This window comes from Trachemys scripta, chromosome 5, assembly GCF_013100865.1.
Source record: "Trachemys scripta elegans isolate TJP31775 chromosome 5, CAS_Tse_1.0, whole genome shotgun sequence".
Classification (NCBI taxonomy): domain Eukaryota; kingdom Metazoa; phylum Chordata; order Testudines; family Emydidae; genus Trachemys; species Trachemys scripta.
The window spans coordinates 37,743,316-37,759,638 of record NC_048302.1 but is presented as its reverse complement, the minus strand read 5'-3'; the positions used below and the strand labels follow the sequence as shown (position 1 = coordinate 37,759,638).

Sequence of the window (16,323 nt, the reverse complement as noted above, 5' to 3'; positions counted from 1 at the left end):
AGTTCTGGGCGCCACGTTTCAGGAAAGGTGTGGACAAACTGGAGAAAGTCCAGAGAAGAGCAACAAAAATGATTAAAGGTCTAGAAAACTTGACCTATGAGGGAAGATTGAAAAAATTGGGCTTGTTTAGTCTGGAAGAGAGAGGACTGAGAGGGGACATAAGTTTTCAAGTACATACAAGGTTGTTACAAGGAGGAGGGAGAAAAATTATTGTTCTTAACTTCTGAGGATAGGACAAGAAGCAATTGGCTTAAATTGCAGCAAGGGCGGTTTAGATTGGACATTAGGAAAAACTTCCTAACTGTCAGGGTGGTTAAGCACTGGAATAAATTGCCTAGGGAAGTTGTGGAATCTCAATCATTGAGGATTTTTAAGAGCCGGTTGTACAAACACCTGTCAGGGATGGTCTAGACAATACTTAATCCTGCCTTGAGTGCAGGGGACTGGATTAGATGACCTCTTGAGGTCCCTTTCTATGATTCTATGTAATGGTCTGCATAAAATAAAATACCTTTTTGAAGAGAGAAGTACCTCCTCTCACTACATTTACTGCTGTAATCGGCACTAAACCAAATATTTGTCAATTTTTGTGCTGTTTATGAATGGCCGTCTATATGTGAAACAAACCGAAATGTCCTCACGCTCTAACTCAGAATTCTGTTTTATTGTGAAATTCCTGTAGTCATTAGAGCTCGACTACATCGCTGTTACTTATTACTCATCACTTCCGTATACACGCTTCCTAGAATCTGCCTCTCTGTCTTATTATTATTTACTGTTCTATATTGTGGTAGCTCCTAGAAGGCCAAGTCATGAACCAGGACCCCTTAGTGCTATGCTCTGTACAAACACAGAAGAAAAAGGCAGTCCCTGCTTGAGGTTTGATTGTTTAAAAGTGCTGACGTTTTGAAGGTCTTGTCCCCCATAGTTTCTTGATTATCATCTCACATTCCAATTTCACGCTCCTACTTATATCATCAGTTAATCCTGACTGCTGACCTTCACTTGAGATGCAGCATGTTACTACATCCAAATAACAGTCAGCACTTCAAAGCTGAAAAGTAGCTGGAGAGCCCTTTCTTATTAACGCTTAATGTACCCTGTTTGGAATCCATAGTCAGAAGAATATGTAGTGCTCTTCCTTAGTGTCCATACTGAGCATTTTAGATTTGCTCTGTCCAGCTGGTACAATATTATTGTATTAAGTAAACGAGCTGATCTAAGTAAGAAATTGTCTCTTTTCTACTGGAAAAGGTGGCTCAGTAGTTATACAAATGGCATATTAATGTTTATAACAGTATACAATTTACAGGGAGAAGTTACTTTACAATGCTCCTTTATACATTTTGAGATTTGATCTTGCATTTCCTGGTTACTCAGTGTATTCTGTATCTGCAGTATACTGTCTGTCCAGTTTAAGGCCATGTTTGCAGCCCCATAAGGAAAGTGGGAGTTATGCCTAGGTAAAGACCTTACAGGTCTGGATCAGGCCCTGATACTGTAGGATTGGATCAGGCCCCAAATTGCCTCAAATTAAATCTTTGTAGGAATGGCACCAAGAACTCATAGCGCTTAACATATAGCAAACAATATAGACAAAATCAGTTCTGGCTTCAGAAGGAATTTTGCCTGGGGAAAAAAGCTGGAAGATACAGCACAAAGGGAAATACTTGTCTTGACACTTTAATGTGAACCATTAAAGCCAACTCTAAATCCAAAGATTATTTGTGAACTGGTTAATCTTTCCCAAAAATAAATTATAATTAATATGTCAAAAACTGTTGTGCGATATGTACTCTACTTCAAAAACATGTATTTAATTGAAGCAACAGAACACAGACTTATGTGTGTTAAAGTTCTGACTAATTATATTGAAATAAAGTTTCACTTCTGCTTAATTTAAGAACATGATGATGGTCATACTGGGTCAGACTAATGATCCATCTAGCCAGTATCTTTTCTCTGACAGTGGCCAATGCCAGTTGCTTCAGAGTGAATGAACAGAACAGGGCAATTTTGAGTTACCTGTCCCTGGTCATCCAGTCCCACCTTCTGGCAGTGAGAGGTTTAGGGACACCAAGAGCATGGGGTTGTGTCACTGCCCATCTTGGCTAATAGCCATTGATGGAGCTGACCTCCATTAACTTATCTAATTCTTTTTTAAACCCAGTTATACATTTGGCCTTCAACATCTCTTGGCAGTGAGTTCCATGGGTTAACTGTGCATTGTATAAAGTAATTCTCTTGTCTGTTTTAAAACTTCTTATTGTACTAATTACCTATGGATTTTGATTTGAGAACCTATATTTTTTGTTTACTACAGAAAACTTTGTTCACAGGCATGTCCTTTTTTTGAAACTTTATAAACATAGCATCAGGGCATATCCATTAATACGTCAATCTTAGAATGTTCTGTCTGCTGTCTGTCGTTCTGTTGAACATGGAATATCATTTAAACTGAAGTGACAATAATACTTGACCTCAAAAGAGCTCTACATTAGTATGGGTCCCCCCAAAACACTCCTGGGGCTAGCTGCATTCTGCTCATTAAGGTGGTACCTGTTCTGAGATGTTCTCATACTTTGGAAACAGTTATCTAACTGTCTGTGTGCCAATGTCCTGGAAAAGCGGATTCCCCAAAAGCAGGTGATTTCAGAAAGGCGTGTCACCCTATGTTTATCCTCTGAGCAATTTTACTGGTGAAAAGGCAGCTTGTAATATACAGCATGAATTGATACATTGATAATGGATCTAGTAGTGTTGAGTAATTTGTGATTGCCACACTTGCAGGCAGGATTTTGAGAAATATGTGGCAATTCTTGGTCACGTGTATTGCCAAAGATTTTGTGTTCCTGTCAAATACAGTCAGGCTTTCAAAGTGAGGGCCAAGCAACTGCACATGCTTGGAAACTTGTACCTAGTAATCTATGTGCATGAATGTTAGGTGCACCCAAATGTATGTATGGAATTGAACTAATTTTGAAAGTCTGGCTCCTAATGCTAATTTTTCACTATAGTTATTGAGGTTATTATGTATGATTGATGTATGATAAAGAAACAGCTAGGAAGCCTTCCCAGAACCTGATGGGCAGAACAAGGCAGATGGCAGAGACCTATATATTTATAAAAAGCAACAGAGGGTCCTGTGGCACCTTTAAGACTAACAGAAGTATTAGGAGCATAAGCTTTCGTGGGTAAGAACCTCACTTCTTCAGATGCAAGGTGCCAGTGCCACAGGACCCTCTGTTGCTTTTTACAGATTCAGACTAACACGTCTACCCCTCTGATACTATATATTTATGTAGGTTGAACTCTTATTCACATTTGGCTGAAGTATGGATATAGAATTCTTCCCTGCAGCCAGATCTGTGCACACAAATCTGCCAAGGAAAACAGGGTAGCATGCTCTGTATGTTTTGCTGATTGGATGGTGTAAAGAGACAGTTTCCTTCAACTTTCAGAATCTGCCTCCTTTTCTCTTTTCCCCTCTACATGTCTCATTTTCTTCATGGAGTCCCCTCTCCACTGAGGGGCAGTGAAGGTGCCAGTGCTACTCTTCTACTGGACCAACCAGGGCCCTGATCCTGCAATGTGATTTCAGTGACCACCTGCATGGACACAAGAAGTCCTGGACAGTGGATCAGGGCCTAATTTAGTAGTGAACGGCCTAACCATAGTGAGAGCAGTAATTCAACATGCTTCATGTCAGGAGTGAAGCTTTCTTTTTGTTAGAATGTGAGAGAGAATCTGATTTTGGAGTTATGCCACCAGTATCTCTAGGGCCGGTTTAATATTTCATTGAGCCCTAAGAGATGGTCTGAACAGGAATATTTTCAAAATAAAACTCACTCACTTTACGACTAGTGGTGGATTAAGTTAAGATTTAATGGCTCAGCTGATCCAGGTCTTGCACTCCAAAGGGGCCCCTACGTTCCTGGGAATAGTATGCCTCACTGTTCCTATCCCTTATGGCTATCCCCCTTCACTTTAACATAAACAGGACCACAAGTTTCTGCGTGTTGCTATCAGCAGCCTCTCCCTCTGGTCAATCCAAGCCAAATGTAGGCTATAGAGCACTAGCTTTGCTCATTGTTATTGATATTTATTTATATTATGGAGATGTCCAGAGGCCCAGAATCAACAGATAGGGGTTTCATTGAGTTCAGAACATCTATGGTACAGTCTCCATGCCACCAAGAGCTGTAGCTGACTAGTAAATACATATGTTTAATACAAAGAATAGTTATATAAAATTACTTTTATTATGGTAGTGCCTAGGGACACCAACCAAGGTAGGCCCTGTTGTGCAAGACGCTGTACAAACAAAATAAGAGAGACAGCAGAACCTCAGAGTTACAAACTGATCGGTCAGTCACACACCTCGTTTGGAATTAGTAGTACTCAATCAGGCAGCAGCTTAGACCAAAAAAAGCAAATATAGTACAGTACTGTGTTAAATGTAAACTACTGAAATAGAGTTTTTAAAAAAATATTTGACAAAGGAAGGAAACTGTTTCTGCACTTTTCATTTAAATTAAGATGGTTAAAAGCAGCATTTTTCTTCTGCATAGTAAAGCCTCAAAGCTATATTAAGTCAATGTTCAACTGTAAACTTTTGAAAGCACCACTATAACGTTTTGTTCTGAGTTATAAACATTTCAGAATTACGAACAACTTCCATTCCCAAGGTGTTCGTAACTCTAAGATTCTACTGTACAATCTAAACAGACCAGACAGACCAAGGGTTGGGAGGGATGGGATGTAATTCACAAGCAGAGTGATGGTTTGAAAACATCATAGCAGTTCCATGATTATTTTTTTGTTCTTGTTTTTGTTTTTTTGGTATTTCTTTAAATAATTGGAGTTTTGGTAGGAGAGGGTTAGCTAAGGAGAGAGACAAAGGGCAGAAGAGACGAGACACTGAAGGAAAAGGGATATAAGAGAGGGGGTAGGTAGAATGAGGCTGAAGCAAAGAGACTTTGAGGAAGAAGGCAGGAGGGAGTTGGAGCAAACACTGTCAGAAGGGAAAAAAATGTCCAGTGTAAAATTGTAAAAAGCCATTGGGCACTGATGGCATGTTTAAAAACAAAGGATCAGATGCTTAATCTTCATTAATTTTAGCCACTTCAGTCAAGCTAGAAAACCTCCAAAGCTTTAGGAAAGAACTGAAATGCTTTGGATAATTTGTTTAATCTTATGTTCTGTTTTAGAATCTGAATGATCAAAAATATGTAGTTTTTTCCCTGAGATTATGATCCAGATTCTGCTGTCAGTGTAAACCCATAGTAACTCCAGTGACTCCAGCACAGCTACTCTGAAATTAGTGTTGTTACTAAGTTTACAATATGTTCTATGGATTTAGCTTTATTCAGTAATAAATTTTGCTTGTTTCCTTTAATTTTGTTCAGCTTTTAGAGAATAAAAATGTAAATATTGGGGGGGAATGGAGGGCAGAGGGAATACAAGCAAATCCTGCAACTCAAAACAATGCTAGTTAACTTTTATACCTGCTGTCTATATACTTTTTGACCAAAGAACTCAACCTACTCTCTCTGTACCTCTTAAAGTAAACCGATAGATGGAGACAATATAATAAATGGGCAGATAGATGAAGTTGAGCCAGAAGTGATTCTCAATTCTTGGGGCCAGAGATGCAGTTCTAATGGTAGCGAATTACAGAGCTGCACATATCTATTTTTTTAATAGTCACTGTCAACCTTAATGCTTCCGCTTAATTTTTGGAAAATGATGCCCATGATGATTAAAATGGAAGAGGCTGGTCTGTTCAGTTTCTTGCTTTCCGCCAGTACTAGATATGGAGCCTGTTTATACACAAACTCAAGAGCCCATGGCCACTTTACCCATGAGAGGGGAGGAAATCTCTGAGGATGCTCTTTGCTGGGCTTTCCTCCCTACTGTTCTGTTGAGGAAGATGGTGTATGATGGGGCCGGCAGCCACAATCTGATTAAGAAAACTGCGGGCTGTTTGAATTAACAAACAATAGGTCTGACTCTCCACTAATTTACACCAATGTAAACTGGAAGTAACTCCATGGATTTCAATGAAGTTACAGTAGTGTAAAATTTATATGAGAAGAGAATTGGGCCCTATATATGTAATGGGTGGTACTCTTTTATTACACTACAAATAATGCTGCACTATGCCAAATCAATGGTAAATAATGTTAGCCTGGTATTTCTAAATCCTGTTGTTGTAATTCTGGACATTATCCCTCTCCACTGATTTTGATGACAGTTTTGCAGTTGATTTCATGTGAACACGAGCAGGTTCTCTTCTTATGATTTTCTGGTGCACAGTGACACCTATAGAAAGTAAGTTATAGCACATAGAAATATGGTTTTCATATCCAACATTACTTTTTGGCTTTAGGTAGTTACAGTTCTTTTGGTGTGTGCTTTAGTGGTTTTTTCCCTTCAGTGAATATTTGTAATTGCATTTAATATAAAGCCTTGCAAAATTCCCATGAACATATTCCAACCCAGATACAAAAACTACTATCACACTCTGATAAAGAGGACGATAACGATTCTTTTAAAATTTATAGTTTTTTTACTCCCCCATCCAAAGAAAATTGCTCATCCAGAGTGGGTGGGTGGGTAAACAGAAATTTGCAAGGCTACAATGTTGGGTGGGTATCTATATGTAGTTATTAGCTGAGGTTTTCTTAAAAACCATTACTCTTCTCTCTGAAATAGTGCTTTGATAGTTTTGATTTAACATTACTGATTATTCTGGCCTTGGCCTTCAGATCACTTTGACTATTATCAGATGTCTTTCATTAGTAACATAGTAGTTTAAAATAAAATTGATGCATAAAATGTATTGTAATGAGATGCAAACTTCAGTAACTTTAAGGAATGATATAAATATGTGCATCCAGTACTGCTTTCAGGGATATTTGCAGTCATTATGTTAGGTGAGAACTTTATAATACTGTGGGTGTCCTGCATGATAGTGGCGGTTCTACCAGAGTATATAATTTTGTTGTTTTAAAGAGTATTTTTTCTAAATAGCCTGATTCTGTAATGTGATTTCATTGGAATTGAGCTTGATTTACTTTAATGTATATTAGAGTAGAATCAGGCCCAGGGGATGTTAAGAGAAATAAGTATTCTTAGGCTGTATCCTACAAAGACTTAGACATATGTTTAACTTTATGCATTGTGCATAGTCCCATTGACTTTAGGGGGAACTACTTGGTGTGTAAAGTTAAATATATATTTCTTTGCAGGACTGGAGCCTTGGGCTGCTGTTTCTTCTAACTTATATTAATAAAACAGCCTCCTTTGGTGACCACTTTTTTTTTTTAAGTGGGTTTAGGAGGAAAGAAGTAAAAATTATACTCCAAATGTGAGAACAGAAGAAAGATCATGTTTGGATTTTTTTGTTTATGAAATCTGTGTCCAAGAAAGTAATTTATTAAATATGGAGAAGGCAATGGACACATGTGCAGGCTCTGAACTTAAAAAGAAAGTGCACTCTTCTGGCATTAATTTTAGTGAGGACTCTTACTTATGGTTTGTGCTTAAAGATCTAGTTTTCTTTGGGGCATTTTTTAAAAAATGCAGCTGTGACAGTTTTTTCCATTTTCTTAACATGTTTGTTTTTTCTTTGTAGTGTTGTGAAGTAATCGCCCAGTACTAAATGTATTAAAATTGAGGTTAGAAAAATTGCCTTATTAATGTGCATAAATACAAATCCAATGTCTGATTTTTATCAAGGCCTGGCTACACAATCGGTTTGGTAATATTAACCATGTATTCAATATATCTGAGGTTGTACAGGGTGAGTGATGCAACCTGACATGCTGTGGTAGAATAGTACAACTGGAAAATTGCAAACTAATAATCATAAAAGTTTTTAAATTTTATTTTTAAAGCACATGCATGTGGTGCCCTTTGGGCACCCATGTCTGAAAATTTTCCTTGATATTTTTTGCAAATCTGTTGCTAGCTGACATTATTGCTTAATTTGTATTTGACTCTACTTTTGAGTGGGGAAGAAAATAAACTAATGATACTTCATTGGAGCAGAAGGACATATTTATGACACGTGCAGTAAAAGTTTGATGATATATGTAAAATCTTTGCCAAAATGTTTAAAACCGTTAGGAGAAATAAATGAGTGTCTCCATAAAAACATAAACAAACAAACAATAAAAGATGTTGTAAACAGTGGGTACTAACAGGAAAAATAAGGGTTACTATTTACCAGTATCTTTTTCACGTCTGTTGAACTGCAATAAAAGACACAAGCACATGATAGTGCTGTTTTGGAACATGCATTTTCTTTGTGAAGGGGCAGCATAAATTAGATGCAAAGCTCCAGTGGATTTACTAGCAGAAAACATAAAGCTTTTAACATTCTTCGTCTCATGGAGAGTTACCTCATATTATCCTCTGGATTTACTTTTTTATTGTTTAGGTTCACTAAATTGGGGCTGAGGGTTAGAAAAATATGTAAAATGAAATTTGTGCGTAATAAACCATCACTGATAATTGAAGAGAACACTGTTTCATTTATTTAGGGGCTTCCAATATGCCTTTGCAAACCCTTGAAATATAATTGCAGGAATCCTTCAATTTCTGCATGACTGTTACTGAGGGAGAAATCTGGAAAGTGTCTCCCATTAATTCTGATTTTGACAGAGGCAGTAATCAAGTCTGCTCAATGTAATGAAACTGACCAGAGTCTGAGATAGTGCATTTGCTGCTTGCATTTTCCTTCACTGAATAGTAACATTGTTTCTAAATCTTGCACTCTAGCAAGTGACCCTGACACGATGTAAGTTTTGACATGCTCTGTACAAAAGAGCAAGATACTACATCAACAGAGACAGGTCTAGGAGAAAATATCCTTGGTTTCTTGGGCAGTGCATTTCACAGAAAGCCATATATGTTAGATGCGAAGCAGACTGATTCCAGAAGAGCAGAATGTCTTTGCAGCTCCCTGGGAGTTCTGGGACCGCTTTGGGTGGGGACGGAGAGCCTGGAGCACTCACGTAAATAAACTTCCCCCATCCTCATAATTATCTATACTGTACCTGTACCCCTCTACCCATGTGTAAACTGCAGCACTTCCTACAACCTTAGGGTTGGATTAATTCCCATTGTGGGCCTGCTGTCTCCCAAGATCCAATCATCCAAAGCATTTTAATCTAACTATAATAACTTTAATTAAATCAGAAGGACAAGTAACATGGAAATGACGTACCAGCAAAATAATCAAGTTAGCACAGTCCTTATTTAAAAGCTACATCCTGCCCCACTGGAAGAGGAAGATTGTGTTATCAGAGAAAGCAGAGTTCTCTCACCCCTACGGGGTTCCTCCAACTCAGGATTGAAGCACATTGGCAGAGAATGGTGAAGAAGCTTGCACTGATGCAACTCCTGATGTACCTGCTCTGTGGGCAAATGGAGGACATGTATATCATCAGAGCTGGAAATTCAGTAAACTTCACAAATACTAGATTAACTTATTTTTAAACATATGTTGGATCCTTGTATTCAGAGTTCTTTTATTAGGAGGTAGCCATGTTAGTATCCACAAAAACAACAAGGAGTCCCGTGGCACCTTCAAGACTAACAGATTTATTTGGGCATAAGCTTTTGTGGGTAAAATACTGCTGTCTCTTTTAAGCATGTTATTAAAGATAGTGGTTTGGACAAACAAATTTGAGAATGAAATCCATCCTGCCAACTGAAACATACACAAGAAACATTACCTATGGAGAACACAAGAATGGTCCATCTAGCTTACAATCCTGGCATCCTGGGGCCAAAGCCAGATGTTTCAGAGGGAATGAACAGAACAGGGCAGTTATCTAGTGATCCGTCCCCTGTCGTCTAATCACAGCATCTGGCAGTCAGAGGCTTAGGAACATCCAGAACATGGGGTTGAATCCCTGACCATCTTAGCTAATAGCTACTAATGGACCTATCCTCCATGAACTCATCTAATTCTTTTTTGAATCCAGTTATACTGTTGGCCTTCACAATACCCTTGCAACAAGTTCCACAGGTTGACTGTGAGTTGTATGAAGTACTTCCTTAGGTTTGTTTTAAACCTCCTGCCTCGTACTTTCATCTGGTGACACCTAGTTCTTGTCTTGTGTGAAGGGAGTAAATAATGCTTCCTTTATTCACTTTCTCCACACCCCTCATGATTTTATAGACCTCTATCATATTCTCCCCCCTTCCCCCCCCCCCCCCCGTTGTCTCTTTCCCAGACTGAACAGTCCCAGCCTTTTTACTCTCTGCATATGGAAACTGTTTCATACCCCTAATCATTTTTGTTGCCCTTTTCCGTACCTCTTCCAAGTCTAATGTATCTTTTTTGAGAGGGAGCGACCAGAACTGTTCACAGTTCTGAAGGTATGGATGTAATATGGATTTATACACTGACATATTATCAGTCGTCTTATGTATCCCGTTCCTAACATTCTGTTAGCTTTTTTGATTGCCAGTGCACATTGAGGAAAGAGAACTAGCCACAATGACTCCAAGATCTTTCTTGACTGATAACAGCTCATTTAGACCCCCATTATTTTGTATGTGTAGCTGAGATTGTTTTCCAGTGTGCATTACTTTGCATTTATCAACATTCAATTTCATCTGCCACTTTGTTATTGCTGAACTATTGTAAATTAAGGGTATGATTCAGGAGAAGCACTTAAGCACATGCTTAACTTTAACCCTGTGTTTAAGTCCCATTGAAGTTCAAAAGGATATCAGTATGTGCATAAGAGAGGTGCTTGAATAGAGATGCTTTTCTTATTCAGGGTCGGTATGAATCTTTTTTTTTTTTTTTTAAGTCTCATTTGTGCATGTAATTGTGGCTGCATAGAGTAACTATGATAGTGCATGCAAATGTTGATATAGGCTTCTAAGAGCCAAATTTTGCCTTCCTTATTCTTACTGAATAATCCCTTATTATGCAATTAGTCACATGGATTATGCTTAGTAAGACACTATTTGTTGTGAATAAGGATGGCAAAATTGGGCCCTAAATGGGGGTAACTGCAGTGCAGGCCATTTCTCTACCCTTTTAACTGAATTTGGAAGGGTTCATGCAGCTCTAATGAGAAGACACTTACTTACTACAACTATTGTCATGGAACATTTCAGCAAGAAGAAAGCTAGCCTTTTCTGTAGCTCACCCTGAATGCCCAGCCCTCTGAGGAGTGCATGAGACCCTGCTCTTAGCAAAATTAAAAGTTTTGGGATTGACTCCTGGACAGAAATTAGCTGATCAGGAAGCAATAATTAACAAGAGAGTTCAGATGCACCAGTATCTTTCCAGGCTGTTTTTAGGTTTAGTATTTTAGGGATGCTTTTTATGGCTCTATTTTCCATTCTATGTAGACACCTCTTTATGTTGTCAACCATGGGGAGACTGGGCCAATTCGATGCAACAGATGCAAAGCCTATATGTGTCCCTTCATGCAGTTCATTGAAGGGGGAAGAAAGTATCAATGTGGATTTTGCAACTGCATAAATGATGGTAAGTGACATTTATCTACTATTTGTGTATATTCATTCATTCATTAATGCTAACAGGAAATTGCATCTGTAGTATTATTTTCTTGATTTACTTACTTGGAGTGAAATCCTGGCCCCATCAAAATGAATGGGAGTTTTTACCAGGCATCTCTGTAGGGCAGTCAGTACTTCATCTATGGAGTCTTTTGGGCATGTTATTCATTATGATCTAAATTCTCTATTCCTAGTCTGCCTCAATAAGTATTTAACTTTTGAAAACATTTATCGGTCAGTTTCTCAGCTTTTGCAAATCAGCTTGGTTCTGTTGAAATCAGGGAAGCTGCTCTTATTTTAACAGAGGATCGAGCCCTTGTGTCTCATATCAATAGAAAAGATTTCAGGAAATATAATTGAACAGTTTTGAAGAAATAGCAGTAATTGAATATACTACATTACAAAAAATAAAGTTCAGTAGAGTTCTTCTGGTGACACCTTCACTCTTCTGTTTCCTTTTATGGAGGTAAAAATATGGAATTGGATTTCTTCATTATCACTTTAAACTGAGAATAACAGCTCTTAAACTGGTGCTGGTGAGACAGAACATTGCAACAATTAAAACACACGTTCTTTAATGGTGTGGCCCTGAAATGGGTAGAAAGAATAACTGGGTCTTGTACTTCTGTTATGGCCCTTTTGCTCCACTCCACAAAGGCAATACAACCACAACTGGAAGATGATGTTTTTGACAATATCCTCTCATATGATGGGCCTTCAACTAGTTGTTCTGCATATGAAAATTATTAGTGAGATGTACCCAATAAGATTCCATAAGAATTATTTTTTAAATAGTTTACTAAGAAAATATGCAGAAACTCTTTGGTCAAATCCACTTTTAAAAAGAAATGTACTGTTACAAAATACAGCCGCGCAAAACAGTGAAATCCAGTCTGTAGCTTCATCAAAAGTTTTTTTTTAAATGCTTTGTCAGCACAGGATATGTTTTTGCTCTATTCCAAACTGCTAGCTAGAATTTCAAATGAAAATAAATTTATTTAAAAATGCTTAAGTGCCTGGCAAAGAACAAATGCTTAGAACAACGTAAGAATAGTCATGTCCGTGACCATGCATTTAATAGTTAAATCACCTATTAATCTTACTGTGACAAGGCTTGGTTTTCACAGAAGATACCATGCCATATTTGTTCAAGTGTGCTGCATGTGACTCATAAGTAAGCGTTCTTTTGCTTTTGGCTGGATCCCAAGTCTTTGCCAGAACTAGTCTTTCTAGACGTTTGTATCAAGTTGGATTTCCTCAGCAGGATCACAGTGGTATAGTGCTTTCCCTAATACAGTAATCTTTTCAACTCTGAAACATGAACCTTGAAAGATTCATGCCAACTCTTTTTTGGCTTGAAGCTCAATCTTTTGGGCAAAGTATAGTAGATAGCAAGTTGTATTGTTTGTTCAATTTAAATTCTCAAACACATACTGTGTTCATTATAAACAGTGTAAATATCGTCAAGTATTCATTAGAATATCAGTTTAAAGCATACTTTGTACTTTTACGGTGCCTTTCAACCAAGAGTCTTAAAGCTCTTTACAACTTTTAATTGAGCCTCAAAACTCCCTGGTGAGGTATCCCCATTTTACAGGGGGGAAAACTGAGATGTAAAAAGCTTAAGTGAAGGTATCTGAGAAGGAATTGGCGAAGGGTTGCTGCCTTCTCTTGTTATGAAAATTAGACAAGAAATGTTTTTGCCATCCTCTAGTTTAGATGCAACTATTTAATTTTCTTAGGACTCATTTCCTAAGGTTGTCAAGAATCCTGCAGTGTAATCTGTCATTCGCTTTTAGTTGTGAAGTCCTGCACCTCTCCTCTGATTGCAGAATGCTCCCGACACAGTGGAACAGAACAGAAGGCCAGGATTTGTAAACCCTATTAGAGCTACCTTCTATGAGGCAGAACTTGTGGGTGGAGTGGGGCTGGCTGGTGGAGAGGTGGTGCTGCTGACTCTGATTCTATAGATCCATTGGCATCCATCACTGGGACTGCGACAGCTTCAGGTTTGCAGTAGCAAGCCTGGAGTAGTCCTGCTGTCCTTGCATCCTTGGAAAGACAGATTCTTCTCCCCAGCCTGTACCATCCCCAACTACTCAAGCTTGTGCAGGATGAGTGTGGAAGATTTGAGTGTTCATGAGGGAAAAGATCCAGTGCTTCAAACACAGTAGTAGCACATGTGACAATAAGCACAAAATATTTTTTTTCTTTTTAAAACTGCACTGTTTCTGCATAAAATGAGTTGCCCTGCTAAGCATTTGCACTCCTTCCTCAAGTCATGAAATGGGAGGTTGCATTGGTTCCGTGTTGTTTATTAAAAGAAGAAAAATTAGTTTTACTGTTTTGTTTCTTTAGTCCCTCCATTCTTCTTTCAACATCTGGACCACATTGGCAGAAGAACAGACCACTACGAGAGGCCAGAGTTATCTCTAGGATCATATGAATATGTCGCTACATTGGATTATTGCAGAGTAAGTATTTCCAGCACAGAAAACTGTTTACAAATTTATGTCAAAACAAACTGAATCTTTTAAATACCTAAAGCAGAATAAAGGCTTTTTCTAGTTCACACCAGAAGTTCAGAAGTCTATGAACATTTTCAAAATTGTAGCTGGTTTCAGAATAGCAGCCGTGTTAGTCTGTATCCGCAAAAAGAAGAACAGGAGTACTTGTGGCACCTTAGAGACTAACAAATTTATTAGAGCATAAGCTTTTGTGGACTACAGCCCACTTCTTCGGATGTATAATTGTAGCTGGAAGCATAGAATGATGTATCAAAACTACCTCCCCCTCCCACCCCCATTAACATTGTTGCTCATGGTTCCTGTTATAACAATTGTTGAATTATGACTGTCAGATAAGAATTACAAGGCACTGCAGCAAAGTGTGTGGATCCACTAAGTTTCACCAGGGGCCTTGATTTGGTCCTAACTACATGGCATTGTTCTAGAGGCTACAGTTGAAATTTTCAAAGCAGTGTCATGTGTTAGTTACATGTCTTCTGTTAATTTTAAAGGCAGATGTGTGGCTAAATCTCATTCTCTGCTTTGAAAATCTCAGCCTAAGAATTTGACCTACCAGTTTTCCCAAAAATGAAAAGTTGTTTGTTTGACCACTGTTAGCTGTAGAAGTATGATTTGGTCTTCATATTATGAACTCACTGAGGGCCTGATCCAAAGCTCATTGAAGTGAATGGAAGTCTTTCCCGTGATTCCGGTGTATTTTGGGAAAGGCCCTTAAACTGTAGGTGGGGAGTGGGGGAATTAAGAGAATTCCCAATAGAGCTTGATCAGTTCAGCATGGTTAGTTGTAAAAATAAATCATAATGGTTGTGGGTGACTTAGAGATCTGAGCTTCGGGTTCGAAACAGACTACCTGGAGCTCCCATTTCATAACCCAGCAGGGTCACATAAGCCCTTTACATTTCTACGGTTGATAAACTGAGTTTTCTCTGTTCTTTGTAGATGCAAATGATCCCCTGGTACTTTTGGTAAGAGTAATGGTTTGCCTAATGTTCTTGGCTAAACATACACTTCCCATCCCTACTTGTGTGCACACAGGTTGCTGTGCACAGCATGTCTGCCTGACTGCCTTCCTACCCCAGAGGTGGCTTCAAATTGTGAACCTGTCCTTACCAGGAGTTCACTTTTTAAAACAATTGCAGAGCCGTGTTGTGCTTATCTGTAGAAGCAGTTTAGCTCAGTCAGATGTCTAAGCACATTATTGTTCTTAGAGCTCAGATATCTAAACACCTTAAATTGAGGAAAAGATTTTAAAATCCAGCCTTTTGTTAACTTAAACCATGTGCAGCACTAGTTTAACCTTTTAGATTTTTCTGTCTTCTTCTGTGGGGAGGTCAGTAATAGCTGATCAAACTCCTTATCCATGTTAGAAATCTGGCCAAAAACTAATCTAAGCTTAATCCAGAAAAGTGTTGATAAAAATAAAGTGTAGGTACATGTTATAAAATCAAGGGATATTTGAAATGCATTTCCCCACCACCACCTCCAGGGAGACTGATAAAGTAAATAGCTTTCTCAAATTAACATTAAATAGCAGACAACATCTCTGAAGACAGAATGGGCTGGTATTTGATCGCGGTTCCCGTTAATAGTAAAGTGGTGACAATTAGTGCCTGAGCAGTGATGGAGTGTTTCCACTCACAGAAAACATGTGTGGCTATTTATATTAGTTTCATAAAGAATTCTTTTCCTAAGGGCCCTAATCCTGCAAGGAGAAGTGTGTGGTTGGATCCCTGTGTCCACGTGGAGCCCTATGGGATTTAGGAGGGCTCAGTCCAGGTGGAGGGATCTGTCTTGGTGGTTCTAGTGCATAATCAAAAAATGGCTTATTTTGGGTATGTGCTAGATTTGTTCGAACATGCGTGCCACGCACATAAAATTATTTGAGAGAACTTGCTGGTATTTTCCCAAATATGAAGTATTTAAATCCTTGTTTGAACATACCTTTGCTCACTTTTAGCTTAATTCACAGTATGTCAAGTGTGATCTTCTCTGTCCATCCACATTCAGTTCTCATCGTAGACCAACAAAACTCTTATTAGCTCCGGTGGAAGGAGGATCAAAGTCATGATAAGCTTAAGAATTTGTTCTGTGGCTGCATGGTCTTGAATGCCCTTAACTTCCATTGAAGTCAGGGATTTGGCTTCAGAACATCAACTTATTGCTAAGTTTTTAGTAAGCATGTATTTATGTTGTTAGTAAACTTGAGGAACTCAGCAAGCTAATTAGTTGACCCCATAGT

The 16,323-nt window shown here is 38.4% G+C and overlaps 1 protein-coding gene across 1 annotated transcript in view; it reads left to right on the top strand.

Moving 5' to 3' along the window:
• SEC24D (SEC24 homolog D, COPII coat complex component) overlaps positions 1–16,323 on the top strand; it is a 96,693-nt gene that overhangs the window by 45,956 nt on the left and 34,414 nt on the right. The window contains exons 9-10 of the mRNA XM_034772959.1: positions 11,386–11,524; positions 13,915–14,030. Coding sequence (XP_034628850.1) covers positions 11,386–11,524; positions 13,915–14,030 — 255 coding nt within the window. The remainder of the gene's footprint in view (positions 1–11,385; positions 11,525–13,914; positions 14,031–16,323) is intronic.